Raw genomic sequence first — 22,649 nt, forward strand, 5'->3', positions numbered from 1 at the left:
CAATAAACATTAAATGAAGGTAGAGAGGGCACTGAGGTGGTGGGGAGGGGGTCTCTGAACCCAACTGTGTGAGGGCCTGAGGTCCGGCTTTGGCCTTTATAAAGCGTCCCTCCTATGTCCCCTGCATCGTTGAGGACAAAGCCGACACCCGCACAAGTGCTCTTATGCAGGTGATGTTTTTAGGGGACAAACAGGGGACCATAGTGGGTATTTTGGCTGCATTTTTCCGCCATGAACTGCCCAGACCTGAGTTCACGCTATTATTTTTTCTTACCTTTGCAACCCAAACAGCTGCTTAACGCAGTTACTTTCTCTTCTCTCCTCTCCTTTATTCTCATGAACCGCAAGCACGCCTTCCTCTCCTTCCACATAAGACACTCCCCCAAACACGGTAAAACCACACAGCCCAGAGGGGGGCTCCACAGTTGCCTATGTACCTTGGCAGCCGTGTCCTTTCCTGCTTCGTGCCCGACACCTGCCCGAGCTCGCGCTGTCCTCCGGTCGTCATCGGAGGCTTCCACCTGGGGGCCAGCTCTGTGGGATGGCAGTCGCAATGATTTCTTCCATGAAGCCTCCAGAGGTTTCCCTCCAGCGTGTTCTTTCCTCTCTCCAGGGCCCCATGAAAGGCACTGCCCAGTCACCTCTTCCGCGTTCTCCCCACACACTCAGCCTGTCCTTTCCTCCTTCACGTGGACCTGGGATTCCCGTCCCTTTCTGTATGAGTTCAGCGAATTGTATGACCCGCTCATCTGCTTCCCTGGGGCTTCCCTCTGTCATTTACCGTCCAGGCTCCCCTTTTCCTTCCCCCCTCCTGCAGTGACCTCTCGCTCATTCTAGAAAGGCCACTTCTTCTCCCTGGTGACTCTCTTCCTCTTTCCTCCCTCCTCAAAGCCCTTATCGAAGTCAGTTCGGAGTGTCCTTGATGGCTTCTCTTTCTCTCCAGATTCCGTCTTTATTGTCTGGCTAATTGATAACAATACGCACCTCATTTTGCCAGGACTTGCATTAACTAGATTTTCCCCCAAAGCCATGCTGTGTTCAGAAGCAAGGGGGGGGGGGTCTAGTGCTTAAAACCACGTGTGAAGGGGCGCCTGGGTGGCTCAGTCGGTTAGGCGACCGGCTTCAGCTCAGGTCATGATCTTGGTTTGTGAGTTTGAGCCCCGCATCGGGCTCTATGCTGACAGCTCAGAGCCTACTTCAGGTCCTCTGTCCACCCCCCTCTCTGTCCCTCCCCTGCTTGTTCTTTGTCAAAAAATAAATAAACTTAAAAAAAAAACGGTTAAAAGGGTACATGTTATGTGTATCTTACTACATTAAAAAAATACATGTTGGGGCACCTGGGTGGCTCAGTCGGTTGAGCATCCGACTTTGGCTCAGGTCATGATCTCACGGTCCATGGGTTCGAGCCCCGCGTCGGGCTCTGTGCTGACAGCTCAGAGCCTGGAGCCCATTTCAGATTCTGTGTCTCCCTCTCTCTCTGACCCTCCCCCATTCATGCTCTGTCTCTCTCTGTGTCAAAAATAAATAAACGTTAAAAAAATTAAAAAAAAAATAAATGTTGAAGGTTTTATGAGCAAGAAAACACACGTGGTTGCACAGCAGGGATGTGGTTCTTCGGGGCCACCTCTCCCCTCAGGAAGCCCTGCATCATCTCCTCAATGACACAACTCTGCCACCTCTGAAGCAAATCTGACGCGGCTGTCAGTGGCCCCCCGCCTGGAGTTACCACAGAGTCTGAAGATGCCCTCCAGGAAGCCCCCTCCTGGGATCCGGGACCACATTTCCACAGCGTCGTCACCCCAGGAGCCGGACGACCTGCCCCCTGGAACACCATCTAACAGACTTGACTTTGAGTTGGCTTATGGTTTCTCTTCATTCTTTCAGAGACTGCACATGGGTCTCCAGTGAGACCCTTCGCTGTGGGGACATCTGGTGACGGTCGCAAGTGAGGATCTGTTATTACAGAATTTGTCTTCCTTGCCGGGGTCGGGCTCCCCGGCGTGGCCACCGTCCCGTTGCCCAAACCGGTGCCCGTGGTCTTTCCGGTCTCTGGCCACGGAGCCCTGCAGTTGGGTTATAACGTCTTGCTCCCTGGCGTCTCCTATTTCAACTGCCTGACTTCCGTACCCAATTCTTGGGTGTCTGCTTCTCGGCCTCCACCTTTGCTCTTTGCTCCACGCTGCACCTGCTTCTGCAGCTCTGGCTGCCCCCTGGCCTCTGACGACCGCCTCTGCTGCTGACAGGTCAGTTCACCTCCCGGCCCAGGCCTCCCACTCACGCGGCTGTGTGATCCGCGCCTGCGGACCCGGCACCCCCGAGCTGCCCAAAGCGGCCTTCCCCGGCACAACCCCCAGCTCTCTGCCAAGTGCGGCTGCTGGAAATGAGCGCCGGTTAGCTCCCTTCTCGGGTATCCCCTCAGAACCAGCTCCCAGCCCCGCAAAGGCCTCCCTGAGCGATAGGACGGGGGCATCATTCCGCTCGTGTTCGTATCCCCGCACCACGCCTCGTGCAGAGCAGGTATTCAGGCACGTTTATCAGAAGAGCGAGGCTCACCAACACCCCCCCCTCCTCTCAGCAAATGTCTGTCCCTGCGGAGCACTCACTGTCTACGGCGCTCATCGTCACATCTGTCTCTACGCTGGCGGGGCTCTCCCTCCTTTACGGTGGTTTGTTTTCTCTCTCCCTCCTCTAGCCTAGACTTTAAGGGGCGATGCCTCATCTGTAGCTGGTACGAGAATGTGCATGGCGGGGCGCCTGGGTGGCTCAGTAGGTTGAGCGTCCGACTTCGGCTCAGGTCACGATCTCACGCTTCACGAGCTCGAGGCCCGCGTCGGGCTCTGTGGCGACAGCTCCGGAGCCTGGAGCCTGCTTCCGATGCTGTGTCCCCCTCTCTCTCTGCCCCTCCTTCACCTCTCCCCCACTCGCACTCTGTCTTTCAAAAATAAATAAACGTTTAAAAAAAAAAAGAATGTGCAAGGTGGCCCATGATACTGGTCCACTTATGCCAATTTGCATCACGCTGGACCCCCTCCCCGTGTCTTCTATCATTATGTCACTTTCTGTGCACGCCGCTGCCTCCTTGGATAGCTCGAACCCCAAGGCCCCAGGGGAGGGAATAACTGTCGCGATGGAGGCAGGAGCTGGTGCTAGCTGGCCATAACTGCAGCGTGAGGTGGGGGGAGGGGGTCTTGGTGATGGGAACCTTGGGGAGGGACTGTCTGCTCTGCCAGCGGAAGGCTTTAGGAGTCACCCGTTGCCCCCTTGCAACCTGTCTTCTATGAATCCCGGATGCCTGGGCGAGACCCCTGATTCCAGGTGCCCAAAGGCCGCTGGACTTGAGCCTCCTAGTGTCAGACTCCTGGCGGGGTTCCAGCTCTATCACAGTCAATGGCCCCGCATGCTATTTCAGAGCGACGTGCTCTGCCCGGCCTCCTGCAAATCTAAGTGACATCTGGAGAATAGGTGGCTTCATCCTGCTCCAGCTCTCCCAGCACGAACAGACCTACGCTGAGCAGCGAAATGAACACGGTAGGAGGCGACTGGCACCTTCCTTCACTTTCCCCAAAGGAACATTTGACAAACACGATGCACGGTTCAATGCTCCACTCTCAACAGCGCCCCTGTCAAAACACCCGACACTGCCTAACCTCGAAGTCACTGGATCAGGCAGGAGAACTCTGACTGATCTCACCGTTAAACTCTCTCGCTTATTGGCATGACAACAGGGCTAAATAGAGCTGAGACGAATATGAGTCTATTTTTGGCCATTCCTTACGGAATTCATGCACACTGTGTATTCTGCATCCTTTGGATCCTTGAGCACACTTGGAACTCTGAGGCAAACGCTCATTTGTAAATGTTACAGCTGCCAAGGCCGGCTGGCCGCTCGGCCGGGTAGCGTGTTAATAACTCTCGCGAGGAAATGGGAGGACCGCTCCGAGCTGGGTTTGGGGCAGGGGGTGAGGCCGGCTCGGGCGTGCTCACCTTCACCCTGTCCATACAGGCTTCCATCTTAAGCTGCTCGACGGCCTTCCGCGCTTGGGAGATGCTGGTATTACTGTTATTCGACATGCCTTCTTTCATTCTCTGCCCCTGCAACGAGCAAAGTCAGAGGGTTGGAAGTGCGGCTTTTCCCCAAGGTCGGGAGGAGCCCTCGCTCTTCTCCCCGCTCCCACCACCCACAGCGTCTCTGTCCACGCCAGGGAGCATCTGTGAGTAAACCCTCCCGGGACGAGCGGAAGAAATGCTTCACGAGGGGGACGGCAGCAAGACCTTGTGCTTTTGCCTGGGGAGACTTTCTCAGCCGTGAGTAGAGGGAGCGGAAGATACTAGATGGTCCCAGCGTTAATCCCCTGACTTTTGTGTGGTACTTTGTTAGCAGTAAATCGTTTCCCTACACATTTGTCCGTTCATTCCCCTAGCAGCCCCGAAGGCTGGCAGAACAAATTAAGTTTGGTTTTGTTGAGTCAGGAAAGTGCAAAACTCAGAGAAATTCAGCCAATAGCTAAAGGTCTCACAGCCAAACTTTGTGGATCCAGAACCCAAACGCAAAGCTTTGAAGCCTAGGTAAGGGGTCTTTCTACAGCTCTAAGTACAAGTTTCCCCTGAATACAATCGCTTTATTATTAATGTTAATTTGCCCTCATTCGAAAAATTTTACGGACTTTATGCTGGGAGCTTTTATTTATTTTAACTTTTAGAAATATTTATTTTTGAGAGAGCACACACATGCAAGCGAGGGATGGAGGAGGGGCAGCGAGAGAGGGGGACAGAGGATCGGAAGCAGGCTCCACCCTGAGAGTTAAGAGCCCGATGCGGGGCTCAGACTCGTGAACCAGGAGATCATGACCTGAGCCAAAGTCGGACGCTCAAGTGACTGAGCCACCCAGGTGCCCGAGTTTGTTTTTAAACAATCACAGACACACACACACACACACACACACACACACACACACACCCTATCCCAAGCAGAGATCTGTATTTGTAGAAGAAAGAAATTCTCCCTGATCTGACATGTAAGGATGCACATGACTAAGAAAACACTGGAATGCGAACTGTTCCACAAGAAAGCACAGACTTCTACACAGGTGCCCACAGTTCTAGTTGCCCCATCTAATGAGAGACCACTTGGAAGGGGCCTAATCATTCAACCTCAGAGCTGCAGGTGGGTCGCACAGGTGACAGTGGCTTCCAAAGGCACATAGTGAGGGTTGAGGAGACCCGGCCAGTATCTTGGTGTATAGGCCACGCTCTGTGGGTTTTCCACATACGTGCTAACTCTGTGGTTCAGGCGAGGCATGGCGGCAGCCTCATTTGTCCACAGGCAGTGTTTTGAAAAATAAAGGTTTCTTGTTTTTTTTATGTTTATTTTGAGAGACAGAGAGACAGAGACTGAGAGACAGAGAGACAGAGAGATAGAGAGACAGAGAAAGAGAGAGAGAATGAGTGGGGGAGGGATGGAGAGGGGGAGACAGAATTCCAAGCAGGCTCCATGATGTAAGCACAGAGCCCAGCTCGGGGCTCGATCTCATGAACTGTGAGATTATGACCTGAGCTGGAATCAAGAGTCGGATGCTTAGCCGACTGAGCCACTCAGGTACCCCCAAAAGTTTCTTGTTCTAAGATATAGATCAGTCACCTAAATTAGAGTTTAACAGGTAGGTGTTCCTGTCTTGGTTGGGAACTTCTACTCAACAAGAAGAGAAGGAGAATAATGAATAGTTGGGGCTTGGAAACCCAGGGGGACAGCCACCTAAACCCTGCTATGTAGAGATGCGCTTATGAGTTCTGCATGTGTGTTCAGGTCTGTGTGTGTCCCTGTGTGTGCCCACAGGCCTGTGGTACGTACCCTGTGCCAGTCCATGTGTGTGTAGCTGTTCCTCTGTGGGTGTGGGTGTTGATGTGTATCAGCGTTCCTGTGTATCCACACAAAAGGAAGAACAGTCTGGTTCTCAACTTTCCCCGGCCTGATGCAAGGAAAAAAGGACCCACAAATCATTGCTCTCAGATCCTGATCCTCTCTTCCCATTCCAGAATTCATCCTTCTCTTTCCTCATATTTGATCTTGGGATTTTAGAAGTTGGGGAAGGCACCGAAGCAGGGCACAGTGATGGCTGAGTAGAAGGAAGCCGAGGCCAGGGTCAGCAGGACTGAAGATGGAAGACACGGGGGAAGGGCCAACCAAGGAGGAGGAGAGGGGCTCTGCACTGGGTGTGTGTGGGTGGGTGTGAGTGTGTTTAAGTGAGAGCAGGTGTCCCTGTATAGGAACTGTTACTAGCAGAATCAGAGCCTCGTCAGACCCCAGAGCGGCCATCTCCCTCCCTCTGGCCCCTGACTGGCTGCATTTAGAACACCCCAATCCCACCCCACTATTTTCTCATTCTTCCTCTGTTTACAAAGAGGGGCACATTTTTAACTACTCCACTCTGCAACACAGAGGAGAACTCTGGCTGAATGCTTAATATTCAGAAAGATCCCAATGAGCTGTGTTTGGCTTCTTGTGTCCTGGAGATAAAATAGGCTGGTGGGGTGGGGGCTCCAGAACCTGAGATGCATGGACTCTTAACCCTGCCCCGTCCTGTCAGCCCCTCCACCTCCTTGGTGGCCCCTCCCGTGTCCCCTCCAGACCATGTCTGTCCACAGCCCCAGTGTCACCTTCTCACCACAACCTCTGAGCCTTCCTTGCTCACCCTTTTCCTCCCTCTCAGCCTCAAAGTGCTATGCCCTTCCATGGCTGTCTCCTCGGTGACAGCCTTCCCTAGTGTCACCCAGAGCCACAGTCAGCCTAGTGGACAACCCAACTCATGGTCCCTCTCTCCCAAGACTTATCGTCTTTCCTTTGTCTTTCCCATCATACCAATCCAACACCCTCCCCACTCCACTCACACTAAGGGGCTGCAAGGTGCTTCCGTGGAAGCCCCCCATGTGCTGGGACTGGTGCCATCACACACAGTCAGCCTTAGTGGGTCCTCAAAGCTGCCCGCCATCTCACTCCCATTCCCGGTTACCCTGTGTTTACTTCCCTTGTTGAGGCATGAGAGGAGATACCCCCTCTCTGGCTGCCTTGACTGGGTCTTGCCATACTGGCCACTGGGGACGGACCCAGGGCAAAGTCAGGAGACTCGCAGGAGTCTCCTGGGTCATCTGGCACTTGTGGCTGGAAGCCCGGCCTCATCCAAGGCTGACACTGCCCGTGTGGTGGGCCCGTCTCTCCTCAGGCTCTGCCCTGTCACTCGCCCTCTTTCTCCTGTAACGTTGGTGTCTCTGGGCGCCCTCTCCTCAGCATATACAAATAGTCTTTTTCAACACATGAAAACAAATAGCCAACAACGAAATGGAAATCCCTTGCTCTCCCCAGTTTCCGCTCTCGCTCAAGAAAGAAGAGGACGAGTAACTACAGCTGCCCGTAACTAAGAGTGGAGATGCAGAAAATAAGGGCAGAAGGCACTCTTCCTGGGACACAGGATGACAAGCCTGCTCCACTCCACCTCCTCTGCCCTGCTGCCCCCTGGCCCTGTCAGACCCCCTTATAGGACGTTGCTCTTACTGCCATCAGTGACCCATACTGTTTCATGTCTGTTCATGCTCTCTCTCCGAGTGGCCGGTAAGCTTTCTCCCAGCACACGTACCCAGGACCTGGACTGCGACCGACCCCCGATCTAGACACCTGTACTTCACAACCTCCCGAGGGGATTCTGGGCATGGGCCACAGGGGGAGAACCATGGCTGGCTTTAAAGCTGCTCCATCGCTCCTCACCAAATTACCTTGTGAGGTGTTCCATGCACCTTCGGGACTCTCTGACTCAGCCCTTTAAAAAATGTAGGAGGGGCCTGGGTGGCTCAGCCAGTTAAGCATCTGACTCTTGATTTAGCATCAGGTCATGATCTCACAGTTTGTGAGTCTGAGTTTGTGAGTCGGTTCTGTGCTGACAGCGTGGAGTCTGCTTGGGATTCTCTCTCTGTCTCTGTCTCTCTCTCTCTCTCTCTCTCTCTCTCTCTCTCTGCCCCTCCTAGACTCATGGGCACACACATTCTCACTCGAAATAAATAATCTTATAAAATAATTTAATGAATGTATGAATCCCTGGGGAGCTTGATAAAACACAGATTTTGATGGAGTGAGTTGGGGTATGGTCCAACAGTCTGCATTTCTTTTTTTTTTGAGAGAGAGAGAGAAAGAAAGCGTGAGTGGGGGAGGGCCAGAGGGAGAGAGAGAGAATCCCAAGCAGGCTTCATGCTCAATGGGATCATGACCTGAGCCCAGATCAAGAGTCAGATGCTCAACAGACTGAGCCGCCCAGGCGCCCCCAAGAATCTGCATTTCTAACAAGCTTTCAGCTGCGGCTGATCCGCGGACCACATCTTGAGTAGCAAGTGACATTTGAATTGCTCAATGTTAACATTGGAGCGTAGAGGTCCAGGTCCGATCCCCTACCTTCTCAAATGAGGAAACCTATTCAGGAAGGTTCGATAACCTAATTGCGTGGAACTCCTAGTGAAAGTGGAAGGAAGCATCTCCCTAGTGTGGCTCCCAGCTTGTCCCCTCTCCGGGGCCTAGTATGGCATCTGGGGCAGGAACAGGGTTTCCCTCTTGCCACCTGGTCTCTCCTACTCTCCCAGCACAGACTCACCCCTCGAGTGATCCTGAACTTTGCCTAACTTAAGACTGAGAAGGCCGTGGGCCTCTTCTGTGGTCATCCAGTCATCCAGTTCTCCTCCCTTCTCCCCCAACAGGGGGCCCATCCACTCACATGGGGGAGGATGTGAGGGGGTGGCTTCATAAGGGCCCTACATCTGCTACGGAAGGGGGCAGGGGGACAGGATGGTGACAGCTGCTGGGAGAAAGTGACGTGTGAGGACCAGGCCACACACGGAAATCCTGACAGCCCAGGCCCACATGCGCACTGCAGGCAAAGACACCCGCTCTCCAGAGGGAACCCGCTCCTGGACACGACACACCATTTCCTTACCTGCTGAGAGGCGCAGTGACAGGCCTGGGCAGGTGGCAGCAGAGGCTGACAGTTGTCAGAGGAGAGGCCGATGCGCGGCTCCTGCTTTGAGGCTCACCTGGGGACGCAACCAGAGACGGGTCGACAGGTGTGGCAGAAGCCGGCTGTCCCCCAACCGCCCGGCCCCCAGGGCCCTCTGCTCCTGCTTTGCCGCTGTCTCTGCAGCCCGCGGAGTCTCCTTATCAGATCACACGGGAGACAGTGAGCTACGGGCAGGAAGGGAAGCCCCGATCGCACACAGCGGAGCGGGAACACCTCGGGGCCACGGGCTGGCCCGGCTCTCCCTTCCCGGACTGCCGGTCACCCCCAGCCCCACGCGGCGACCCGCTTCTAGCCCACCTCTGCCCAACGGAAACAGTTTAGATGCCTTTTCTTATTATAAAGAGCTAGGCCAATTGGAGGAAAATGTGAAGAGAGAGAAAATTACAGCAAAGAAAATAAAAACCAATTATAGTGCCTCTTCCCATTAACATTATCCCTACGCATATTAGAATAACCTGGTTCCAACCAAAAGACATCTAGCGCAGAAGAGATGACTCAATCGGGTGGCTTTAAAGGTCTCTTCAATGCCAGGGACTCTCTGTGGAGAGGCGCCTGGCTTGTTGCCTCCCTCCTCTGGGACAACGGGCTCGTCCCCCAGGGGTTTTGTGACCACCCCACCCTACAGCATCCACGTCCCGGGGATCCCCGTGAACCTGCGGCAAAATAAAGGCTGGCCAGGAATGGGCTGGACTTGGGGGAAGGATGGGTGAAGTCGTGCCTGGTGCATTTTCCCCAGTCCAGGGCTGAGGGTGGATCAGTTCCCACAGTGTTCCCCTCACCCCCACCATCTTCCAAAGGGAGACAGACAGACAGACAAAGCCCTAGAGAGGAGGCCTGCTGTCCTGCAGGGTCAGAGCGTCAAGCCTGCTCCCTAGGTAAGTGGCTTTGCAATTTTTTTTTAAGTTTATTTATTTTGAAAGGCGGGGAGCGAGCCGGGAAGGGGCAGAGAGAGAGAGAATCCCAAACAGGCTCTGCATCAGCAGCACAGAGCCCCACGTGGGGCTTGAACTCACGAACTCGTGAGATCATGACTGAGCTGAAATCAAGAGTCGGGCGCTGAACTGACTGAGCCATCCATGCGCCCCTAGGCAAGTGACTTTAAAGCTGGGTTCCAGGGGTCCTCCCTGCCCACCTTCTGGACAGACAGGAAACCCCTGGGATGGGCGTGGGGGGCTGGGGCACAAGCCACCAGACCATCCCAAGTCCCCCTCCAGGTCCTGACCTCTGCTCCAGTTATGTGATCTTTGTCCTAAAATCAGATGTGCCCAGGACAATGCGCTCTACTCTCAGTGTCTTCATCCTTAAAAGAAAAGGCAGAGTCCTCTGAGTGGGTCCACATCACGGGTCCCCACAAACGTCTTGCAATAAATGCTACAAATGGAATGAGGAAAGCTAGGACAGAACCAGAAAAATACGGAGATGATGCTGATATTTGCTTTATTGAGTAGATTAGATATTTTGTACCTGGACACATCCTGTCAAAGGGGTCTAAAGGCTTTGTGCAGCAAATTCTCTTCTCAATTTTTTTTAAGTTTATTTGAGAGAGAGAGAGAGACAGTGCAAGTGGAGGAGGGGCAGAGAGAGAGGGAGAGAGAGAATCCATGCTGCTGGCACGGAGCCTGATGTGGGGCTCGAACCCCCGAAATCGTGAGATCATGACGTAAGCTGAAACCAAGAGTTGGATACTTAACTGACTGAGCCACCCAGGCGCCCCTCAATTTTTTTTTAATGTTTTTATTTATTTTTGAGATGGAGAGAGCCAGAGCATGAGCAGGGGAGGGACAGAGAGAGAGGGAGACACAGAATCTGAAACAGGCTCCAGGCTCTGAGCTGTCAGCACAGAGCCTGACACGGGGCTCGAACTCACAAACCACGAGATCATGATCTGAGCGGAAGTCAGATGCCCACCCGACTGAGCCACCCAGGCGCCCCAACCCCTCAATTTTTTTTAGTGTTTATTTTTGAGAAAGAGAGAGAGCAAGAGAGAGACTGGGGGGAGGGAGAGATGGGGACAGAGGATCCAAAGATCATGACCAGGGCCAACGTCGGACGCTTCACAGACTGAGCCACCCAGGCTCCCCTGTGCAGCAAATTCTCTGGACTGGCTCCATGAAAAAGGGTTCCTTGGTCACAGACGTTTGAGAAATGGCCATTATTTCACTCGTGCCTTTGGAGGGCCGTGCTGCACACTGGCACATAAAGACTCTGAGGAGTCCTGCGGTGAAGAAACCTGTTGCCCGAAACCCGCCATTCCCCAAAGGACTGATTCAGGAACACCCGGGTTTTGTTTTTGTTTGGAATGAACAATGCATCTCACACTTTGTCATCACACACGGCGGGTGAAGGGACCCAGTGAGCCAGCTGGCTGCACTGGCACCGGCTGCCCAGGGGGCTGAGGGGACCGATAACGGCAGCGCACCTGCACGCCATTCTCCGTGCACCTGCTGTTCTCCAGCCCACCGTGGGTAGGTCTGCCTCTCTCGGCGGTCCCTACACTGGCAGAATCAGAAGCACCCGGGAACTCAGTACCGCCGAGGCCCGGCTCTGTTCCACTCCCACGACCCTGGGCCCCGGTGCTCTTTCTGGGCTCTCCAGGGGATTCTGACACCTCAAGTCCCCAAACCACTGCCAAGTCCATTGGTTCCGAGACTTTGCTGTGCATGTGAATCACCTGGCGCCTTAAAAGATGAGATGCCGCGGTCACACCCCAGACCACTAAGCCACACTGACTTTCGAGGTAATTCCGGGGTGCAAGCCGCATCTGAAAAGACACAGCGCTAGTCTGCATCTACGCTGGTGCTTGTCATACTCCTGTCATGTGCTGCACGCAGATCTCAGACTCTCATGGACAGATCCAGGTGGGTCCAGGAAGGGGACAGACACACAATCTCAGGGTCCACCCAGACCTTTGGAATGACAGCCGCATTTTCACTGGAGCGATTCATGCGCAAAATAGAGTTGGAGATGTTCTGTGCCAGGGCTGGGGTGGGGGTGGGGGGGCAGTGCCACTTTATGCAGGGAGTCTGAGCCCAAGGTGAAGAGACTTGACTGAAGACACAGGAGTCCGTAGGTGGGGGATGGTAGCGTCACTGTTCTCCTGACCCTCCCGTTATTATTCGCGGTCCCATCCAGCCTTTTGGGCTGCTATTACAGATGATTTTGTTGACTCTGGTAGTTCTTTGAGAGACTGTGTATCGAGGAAAGATGATCAATTTCTCCTTGTCCACTTGCCACTTGCATAGCATTTTGTATCCAATGCTTGGGGCTTTCTTCAGATATCCCACCAAGTTGCCCTGGGCCCCAGGAAGGAGCTGTAGACACCTCCCAGTACCACTACTGCTTCTCAAAGCGAGACAAATTATTGGTGCTGGCAGGAATTAGCTCCTGACTGGTCTGCTTGATCTGTCACTGAAAAACACTGCTTTTTAATGGCCCTAAATATGCTGCCATGATGTTCTCATGGCTTCCCCCCCCCCCCTTAAATAGGAAAAACATATTTATCTGTAGACAAAATGCTGTGGTGGTCTCATTGTGGAGGCCTAGAAAGTTCTACCACGTGGCCATCAGCTGGCTGGGAGGCCCTCAAGGGCAGAGGGTGGTTTTACTAATGTCTGTGTGCCCAGCACCATCCCAGAACAGGCCCACTGTCCACGTTCATATAACCGTGACTCGTGTATATGTGAAAGAACAGGCTCGGGCTTCACAGCAACGATGCTGATTCTCCATGACTGCTGTGGTTTCGATTCTTAAAACGGAGCCAATTCAGCTCCCAGTTGTGAAGTGTAATGACCTAAAGTCACGCCTCTTTGCTGATGGCGTGGTGCTGGGTCTTAGGGGCAAAAATCATAGTCTCTGTTCTCACCAGGCTTACAGTCCGGTGGGGCGTATCATGCATTGTTCAAAAAACTGTACTGGTGAATTCATTCTCATACACGGAGGCATGCAATTCTTAGGGGGTGTATAACCAAAGAACTTGACCTGACCTGAAGATCTATATTGGTTTCTATGGGAGATTCTGAAGCCAGAAGGAGGAATGAGACTTGCCGGCCCCACAGAGCTCAGTGTCTGAGCGGGAACAAGTAAATAAGTAACGGTCATAGTGTGGTAGGTGTATGCGGGGCTGAAGCCATTCTCTCCTTTTCTCATAATAATATAATTGTGGCTGATTCTGAGGGAAGCAGGACGATTCTGAGCTTACCTCCTCCCATGCACACACCAAGGCTGTAACTACATATAGAACAACCCTCCTGAGGACGACCTAAAGATGGATAGAACAGATCTTCCACAGCTAAAGACATCAGGAGGGATATCAAAGGCATGAAGTCCTCCCTGGGGGGTGAGGAGCTCAAGATCCATACCAGGCACCCCTCTGCCCTGGGGATCTGCACCTCCAAGAAGACAAGCCCCCAATACACCTAGCCTTGAAAATCAGCAGGGCTTAACTCTGGGAGCTGACTTGCTACAGGAAACCGAGCCTCTACTGTTAAATCTCTCATGTTCTGAGAACCAGAACTTTGAAAGCTACCTGGGTAATGTGTGAAGGAGATTGATTATTATTATTATTGTTGTTGTTGTTGTTTATTTGAGAGAGAGAGAGAACGCGCACAGGGGAGAGGGACAGAAGGAGAAAGAGACAGAATCCCAAGCAGGCTCCACTCTCAGCATGGAGCCTGATGTGGAGCTTGATCCCACGACCCTGGGATCATGACCTAAGCCGAAATCAAGAGTCAGATGCTTAACTGACCAAGCCATTCAGGCGCCCTGCGAAGATTTATTAATTAATTTTAGGGCATGTGCCACAGGGCCAGGGTTCTGTAGGAACTTTCTCTGGGAATGGAAGTGCTGGCAGGTGGCATTTTTCTTGCCCTCCTTCAGCGTAAATGACAGCAAGAGGAAAGACAACAGTTATATACGAGGGAAATCTCATACGGCTATCAGCTGATTTTCCAGCAGGAACTTTGCAGGCATGATATCTTCAAAGTGCTAAAGGAAAAAAACGTGCAACCAAAAATATTCTACCTGGCAAGGTTATCATTCAGAACTGCAGGAGAGATAAAAGAGTTTCCCACATAAACAAAAGTTAAAAGAGTTTATCACCATTAAATTGGTCTTATAAGAAGTGTTAAAATGACTTGTTTAAGCAGAAAAGGCCATAACTAGAAGTAAAAGAAAATGATCAAGGAAAAAATAAAAAATAAAAAAGATGTAAAATATGATATCAAATATATAAAACATGGAGAGGGAGTAAAAATGTACTGCTTTTAGAATGTGTACAAACTTAAGCAGCTATCAACTTAAAACAGACTGCTATATCTCCATATGGTGTTTTATATGAACCTCATGGTAACCAAAAGCCACAAACCTATAATAGATCTACAAAAAATAAAGAGAAAGGAATCTTAGCCAAAGACTAAAGAAAGTCATCAAATCACAAGGGAAGAGAGCAAGAGAAGAAGAAAGCAACAGAGAAGAACTACAAAAGCAACCCGAAATAATGAACAAAATGGCAATAAAAACATAGCAATCAACAACTACTTTAAATGGAACAAACGCTCCAATCAAAAGAAAGAGAGTGACTGAATGATAAAAAACCCAAGTTTCATCTATATGCTGCCTACAGGAGACTCACTTCGTATCTAAAGACACATGCAGACTGAAAGTGAAGGTATATAAAAAGATATTTCATGCCTCGGAAATGAAAAAAAGCTGGAGTAACAATACTTATGGCAAACAAAATAGACTTCAAAACAAAGACTGTAAGGGTGTGCACATATGTGGTTAAGTGTCTGATTCTTGATCTCGGCTCCGGTCATGATCTCATGTTTGTGGGTTCGAGCCCCACACTGGGCTCCGTGCTGACAGTATGAGGACTTCTTGGGATTCTCTCACCCTCTCTTTTTGTCCCTCCTCCTCTTCCTCTCTCTCCTCTCAAAATTAATAACTAAACTTAAAACTAAAAAAAAAAAAAACTGTAAAAAGAGACAAAGAAGGACATCAGGTAACAATAAAGGGATCAACCCAACAAGAGGATATAATAATTGTAAATGTTTATGCACCCAACACGGAAGCACCTAAGTACATAAAGCAAATATTAACAGACATAAAGGGAGAAACTGACAGTAATACAATAAAAGTAGGGGTCTTTAACATCCACTTAAATCAATGGCTAGATCGTCCAGACAGCAAATCAATATAGACCAGTGGCATTGAACGACACATTAGACCATATGAACTTAACAGGTACATATGGAATGTTCCATTCCCCAAAAGCAGAATACACATTCTTTTCCAGTGCACACGGACCATTCTCCAGGATGGATTACATTAGGCCACAAAACAAGTCTCGAAGAAAAATTTAAGAAGATTGAAATCATCTGAAGCATCTTTTCTGCCCACAATGCTATGAAACTGAAATGACCGGTTTCATTATGAGAAAATAGACCTGGAAAAACACAAACACGTGGAGGCTGAACAATATGCTACTAAACAACCAAAGAGTCAATGGAGAAATCAAGGAGGAAATTAAAAAGATACTTTGAGACAAATGAAAATGAAAACACAACATTCCCCAACCTTTGGGATGCAGAGAAGCTGTCCAAAGAGGAGGTTTTAGAGGTATAGACCCTCCTCAAAAAAAGCCAAGAAAAATCTGAAATAAACAATCTAACTTATACCTCAAGGAACTAGGGAAAAAAATCCCCAAAGCTCAAGGTAGTAGGAAGAAAGGAAATAAAGATCAGAGAAGAAATAGATGAAAAAGAGGCGAAAACAAACAAACAAACAAACAAATGGGGCACCATGGTGGCTCAGTTGGTTGAGCATCCTACTCTTCATTTTGGCTCAGGTCATAATCCCAGGGTCATGGGATCGAGCCCCATGTCAGGCCCTTCGCTGAGCATGGAGCCTGCTTGAGATTCTCTCTCTCTCTCTGTCTCTCTCTGCCCCTCTCTCCCACTTGCACTCTCTCTCTCTAAAAAAAAAAAGTTTAAAACAAACAAAAACCAATAAAAAAGGTGAATGAAACTAAGAGTTGGTTATTTGAAAAGATAAACACAATTGATAAAACCTTAGCCAGATTCATCAAGAAAACAAAGAGAGGACTCTAATAAATAAAATCAGAAGGAGAAGTTACAACTAGCATCACAGAAATACAGAGGATTTTAAGAGACTATTACAAAAAATTATACAAACAACCGTATAATTGGACACATAGTTGTCCAAACAAACTGGACAATCTAGAAGAAATGGATAAATTTTTAGAAACATATAATCTTCCAGGACCGAATCAGGAAGAAAGAGAAAATCTGAACAGACCAATTACTAGTAATGAAATTGAATCGGTAATCAAATCAACACTCCTAACAAAACTGAAGGACCTGATGCCCTCACAGATGAATTCTACTGAACATTCAAAGAAGAGTTAAGACTTATTCTCCTCAAAATATTTTTATTTATTTATTTGTTTATTTAATGTTTATTTATTTTTGAGACTGAGAGAGACAGAGCATGAACAGGGGAGGGTCAGAGAGAGGGAGACACAGAATCTGAAACAGGCTCCGGGCTCCGAGCTGTCAGCACAGAGCCCGACGCAGGGCTCGAACTCACGGACCGTGAGATCATGACCTGAGCCAAAGTCGGCCACTTCACCGACTGAGCCACCCAGGCGCCCCTCCTCAAAATATTTTTTAAAAAATTTCAAAAAATAGAAGAGGAAAGAAATCCTCCAGATTCATTCTATGAGGCTAGCGTTAACCGAGTATCAAAACCAGACAAAGACACTACAAAAAAAGAATTATAAACCAATATCCCTGATGAACAGATGCCAATATCCTTGACAAAATATTGGAAAACTGAATTCAGCAATAAATTAAAACGATCAGTTCACCATGATCAGGTGTGATTTATTCCAGGGATGCAAGGACGGTTCAATATTTGCAGATCAGCGTGATGCACCACGTTACCAAAAGGAAGGATAAAAATCAGAGGATGATCTTAACGGACGCAGAAAAAGCATTTGACAAAATTCACTGCCCGTTCATGAGAAACACTTGAAAACACTTTCAAATCTTGACACAAAAGTAGTAATTTAAGAAATCCTACTTGGAAAACCAAATGCGAGGCATAAGTTACAGCAAAGATTCCACCTTGGGAAGCCACGTTCACTTTCTGGGCATAGACTGGTGGCGTGGGCCTGCCAGGTCCCACGCGTCCCCAGGAAGCAGCTCACTGGAGACAGAGTCCAACACACAGCCCTGGACCACTAGCCACACCTTGGCCTTGAGTCACTCTTTCCAGCACTGCATGGTGCCTGTCATGCAGATTCGCTCTTGGGTCCAGTCCCCACCGGTTAGGGGGGTTACAAATAGAAATGTAAGGATGCTGCTGTTTTCACCCTACAATCCTATTAGATGCCAGGTGGCACTGCTTTGGGCATAGAAGCTGAGGAGTTCACAAAATCATTTAGTTAAGATCCCTCTTCCCTCGCTTTAAGATAAATCGGTTTTGGATTGCCACAACGATTTTATATACTGAGTCAACATGTTGGAGTGTCCCCACAATAAAGGAGGTCACGTCAGCTTCAAAACAAGGGATGTAAAAGGGAGAGAGAGGGGCGCCTGGGTGGCGCAGTCGGTTAAGCGTCCGACTTCAGCCAGGTCACGATCTCGCGGTCCGTGAGTTCGAGCCCCGCGTCGGGCTCTGGGCCGATGGCTCGGAGCCTGGAGCCTGCTTCCGATTCTGTGTCTCCCTCTCTCTCTGCCCCTCCCCCGTTCATGCTCTGTCTCTCTCTGTCCCAAAAATAAAAAAATAAAAAAAATAAAAATAAAAAAAAAAAAAAGGGAGAGAGACCTTTTACCTGAAAGGTCATAACCACTGTAGTAGCAAAGGGCAGAGGCTTTATGTACCACGCAGAAGCATAAAGTGGTATTTGAGCCTCTCAAGGGAAATTTTGCTTCTTCCCACGGCCATTCCAGGACAGAGCTGGACATCCTGGGCCCTGAGCAGAGAATCAGGTGCTGTCACACCCGTCTTCAGTGGGAGCATGGTCCCCTCGGTCCCCTCGGTAGGGAACAAGGCCATGGCCAGCCCCACCCCTGCTTGAACTTGCACTCTGCAAAGTAGATACGGTGATGGTGGAGCTTGGGGCATTTTACAATCTGGGTCTCAGTTACTCAATTTACATCTTGATTCCCTGACAGCATCTGCCTGATCTGATAACCTCTCATCACACCGATGCCAAACAAGCACAGAGTTAAAGGAGCCTTTAGCCTGGCACGTACTGTAATGGACCCAAGGGGCAAGAGATTCTTAGGAGAGCACTCGGAGTCTGAAGGAGGCTGGAACCCGCTGGTCACCAGTCACCACGTGACTGCCCTCCTTATCTGGCCCCGATTAAGGTCAAGAAAATTAGAAAAGGTTGGCAGACCAGCTGCTATATTTAAGGGCATTTGACAAGTCGGTGCAGAATAAACAAGAGAAAGAGAAACCACGTCCGTCTTCCGTGTGACCCTTAATACTTCCCACTCTCTCATCTACGTGGCCACCCCAGCCACCCTCCAATCATTTCTTTGGCTTTGCAGATAGGGTCCCAAAATCTTATTTGACAGGAACAAGCATTAAAAGGGCCAAGAGCTGTTGCTTTTCCACCAGACTTCATAGAGTATGAAGTTAATTCTTTTACTGCCTGCCGGATTACAAACTCATTACTCGAACTGGACCATGCCCTTGACCATGCCCAAAGACTCATGTCCTGTGTGTGGTATCTTACAATATAGAATGAGATACTCTTCATTTGTCTCATGGCGACTCTACTGGTGGGGAGATCACTGCACCAAGGAGGAAGAGGCAGTTGAGAGGTGATGTGGCCGGGCCAGTGTGCTGGTGTCCTAGGGCCATCATAACAAATCACAAACTCGGTGGCTTGAAACCTGGTGTCATTTATTCCCATGGTTCTGGAGGCTAGAAGTTTGAAATGAAGCCCATGTTGAGACCATTAAGACCACGTGGAGCCACGTTCTCTTTGAAGGCTTGAGGGGAGGATCTTTCCTCTCTTTTTCCTGGTCTGGGGCCTCCCAGTGATCCTTGGCATTCCTTGCTTATAAACACATCACTCCAATCTCTGCTCGCATCTACATGGCCCCCAATTCTCCAAGTTTCTGTGTCCCCTGCTTTTCTTACAAGGGCACCAACCATACACTGGATATAAGGCCCTCCCTAATCCAGTATTGACCTCATCTTCACCAATTACATCTCCTATTTCCGGATAATATCACACTGTGATGTTCCAGGTGGGTGGGAATGGGGAGGGGAATTCAACCCAGGATCACCGCGAACCCAAGGCTGTGGCCGTAGGTTTATGATCATTTTTACAAAGAGTCATTATGTTTTGTTCTTTGTAAGACCCATAAGGAAACACTTCTCTGAGAATGGCATGGTGTTTCATGGATGTGTGCAAGAAACTCATCTTGGGGTGACGGGAACACGGACTGAGAAGCAGTCTGTAGAACAAAAGTAACAACCTACAGTCTGTCTCAATTCCCTTACTTCACAAATGACACGACTGAGGTCTAGCCAGTTATTTCCCCAAAGTCAGGAAACAGCTAATTAGTGGAGGAAATATGAGAACCTCAAATCAATCACCCATTAGTCATTTATTCAGCCTTTACTATGTCAGGCACAACACTCAAGAAATGAGGGGGTGATTCAAACATGGCTGTTGCCCTCTATTTAGTGTGGGAGACAGACTAACAGCAACACATGCAATCATAGATCCAAGGAGCCACCACAGAATCTGTGAAGGGGAGTGGGGCCCAAAAAGAGAGGATGGATTCTTCTTGGGGTGGACAGGGTGGTAAGAAGAGTGGGAGGGCTTCATCCTCACTCTGAACCTGGGAAGGCGAATAGGAGGCCACTAGGCAGAGGGAACAGCATGGGTACAGGCAGGCAAGGTGCAAACAAGCCTGGCATGCTCTAAAAGCTGCGTGCTTCTTTATTCCTGGAGCCCAGGGTCCGATCACGGAGGGTCTCAAATGCCACTCTAAGGAGGTGAGACCTGAATCAAGTAGGCAGTTAGAATCAAGTGAAGGATATTGAAGCAGAGAGGTAATGAGCGGCTTTTACATTTTAGAAAGATCACCTCAACCTAGTGTGGAGAATGTGCGAGAGGTGAATGAGACACACAAGCAGACCACTTCGGAAGCTCCACGAGTCTAGACGAGAGACCCGCTCTGCGCACCTGAAGCTCTGGCAGGGAGATGACGGGGGGTGATGGAGAGCCAGTACCGGGATGGAAGTGCGGAGAGGACGACATCGGGATCTGAACGCTGGGGAAGGTGGGGAAGGAAGGTGGCTGGCCGACTTTCGGGGAAACTCACCAGGCTCAAAAAAGAGAAAGCGGGGTTCTCAGGGGTGTGCAGTGAGCTCACGTGGGGCAGGCTGCACTTGGAGCGACTTGAGGACACCGAAGAGACCATGCCCGGCAGACAGGTGGACTGACGGGGATGCAGCTTAGAAGTGAGCTTGAGCTGAAGATGGACGGAGAGTTGTCGGTCGTGCCTGTAGGGCCACCAGAAGTCTGCTCATGGAAAGGCTCAGAGGAAGAGGGGGCAGGAGTCAGAAGGCAGGGCCAGGTGGGAGCCTTGGCTCAAACCAGCGTGGCAGGGCTGGGCACAGGAAGGAGACCCCTATGCTCATCTCTGCTCTGTTTCTTTGATCTCCAGTCTGTGTTTTCAGAATTGTAGAAGATTTAATACTGAAAAGAACCCACAAATTACTGGCTGTGGCTGACAGGCCAAGATGGCCGGGAGATGCACCACCTTCCGCGAGGATGCCTGGGCCAAGGAGCTGGTGCTGGTTGCGTCCTTTGCCATCGGGGGGCTCGCTGTAATTCTACCCTCCCTCAGCCCCTTCACCAAATACTCCACTATCATCAACAAGGCCATGCCCAGAACTACCCAGTGCCCGTCTGTGATCATGGGAACACACCCCACCCCCTGTGCCCAGCGGCCCCCTGGGCCCCCAGGGGAGGCTGCAGTGGTGGAAGAAACTGTGAATACCTCAAGGGACAGGGAGGAGGCCCCCTCCCCTGTGGCCAAGAAAATGTAAAAAGCGAAAAATACCAAAAAACCCAATAAGTTACTCATCATGGACCAAAGGGCACAGAATTGCTAGGACTGTGTCTGAGGTTCCGTAAAGTGAAATTCTGCAGAATGGAGAAGTGACAGCAGAGCTTCTGGGTCACGAAGGGCCCCAGCTATTATGTAGTTGGTATAGAGAGCGCAGTCTTAAATGAGGCTGTTGGCCATGGCCATTGGGTAGAACGTGGAGCTTGCTCTTGGAGAAACAGAGGTAGCCATGCAGGCAGCTGGCTCTGGGAACGATCTGAACTATATGCGTTTGAGCCTTGAACAACGTGGGAGGTAGGGGCGCCAACCCTCCGTGCAACCAAAAATCTGCATACGACTTCTGACTCCCCCCAAACTTCACTACTAATAGCCTACCGTTGACCGGAAGCCTTAACAGTAACATAAAGAGTCGATTAGCCCTTATTTTGTATCTTATATGCATTATACCCTGTATCCTTACAGTAAAGTAAGCTAGAGAAGAGGAAATATTTTTAAGGAAATCATAAGGAAAATACATTTACAGTACGGTACTGTACCTGTCGAAAAGAATCCCCATAGAAGTGGACCCTCACAGTTCAAATTGTGTAGTTCAAGGGTCAGCTGTATGCTGCGCCTCCCACACGATGCCATCAAAAACGTCAGCACACATTCAGTGGGTCATGCTCTTTGATGGGAGAGAAGCAGCTCATGCCGATTTGTCTGTTGGCCTCTCCCAGCCAGACCCTTTCCGCCCCTTGGTATTTTAGCCATCTTTCTAGGGTGCAGGCGAAGCTTCCAGTATCCGAGTAAAACCAGTGGCTATCGTGAGCCCGGATGCACTGCCTCCCTCTCTGGGAGGGTTTCTAGCACAGGCCTCTCGCCTCACTCTGGTGGTTCACTCTAACATGGGCTTCAAATGCCACCGCGTGTGTCCTGTTAGGAAGCAGTAATCTTGGCGACAGGCCAAGCTACCCAATGAAGATGAGGCAGTTCCAACCTCTGGGACCGGTTCCAGGAAACACTATTTCTAAAGACTCCAGCTGCTGGCAACTGCATTTTATCTCTAACCATTTTTTAAGACACCATTTACAGGGAAATGCTGGGATTTCGAAGTGAATTTCTATGGAGGTGAAATTCACCTGGCATAAGTAACTATTTCAAAGTGAACATTCAGTACATCCACAATGTTGCACAACACCACCTCCGTCTAGTTTCGGTGCATTTCCATCACTCCAGAATAAAACTCCATACTCATTAAGTGGCTCTCCCCACAGCCCCTGGCAACAGCCAACCTGCTCTCTGTCTCTATGGATTTTTCTATTTGGACATTTTGTATAAATGGAATAACTCACGATGTGCCCCTCTGTGTCTGAACTATGTAATGTTTTGAGGTTATATCCAGGGTGCAGCATGTAACAATACTTTGTTCCTTTCTGTGGCTGAGTAATATTCCACTGTATGGATATACCACAATTTTTTGCCCTTACTTTGTTTGATG

General features: G+C 50.0%; 1 protein-coding gene across 3 annotated transcripts in view; it reads right to left on the reverse strand.

The window, feature by feature from the left end:
• The window catches only part of GNG4 (G protein subunit gamma 4), a 73,110-nt gene that overhangs the window by 22,958 nt on the left and 27,503 nt on the right, over positions 1-22,649 (reverse strand). For 2 of the 3 annotated variants that reach the window (XM_078434196.2, XM_078434194.2), the window contains exons 2-4: positions 8,970-9,066; positions 5,849-5,966; positions 3,985-4,092 (exon numbers count right to left, since the gene is read on the reverse strand). In XM_078434196.2, coding sequence (XP_078290322.1) covers positions 3,985-4,092; positions 5,849-5,863 — 123 coding nt within the window. In that variant the 5' untranslated portion in view covers positions 5,864-5,966; positions 8,970-9,066. The remainder of the gene's footprint in view (positions 1-3,984; positions 4,093-5,848; positions 5,967-8,969; positions 9,067-22,649) is intronic. The other variant, XM_078434195.1, reaches the window with a different exon arrangement.

The sequence above is a fragment of the Panthera onca genome, chromosome D2 (assembly GCF_046562875.1).
Source record: "Panthera onca isolate mPanOnc1 chromosome D2, mPanOnc1 haplotype 2, whole genome shotgun sequence".
In the NCBI taxonomy this organism is placed as follows: Eukaryota; Metazoa; Chordata; class Mammalia; order Carnivora; family Felidae; genus Panthera; species Panthera onca.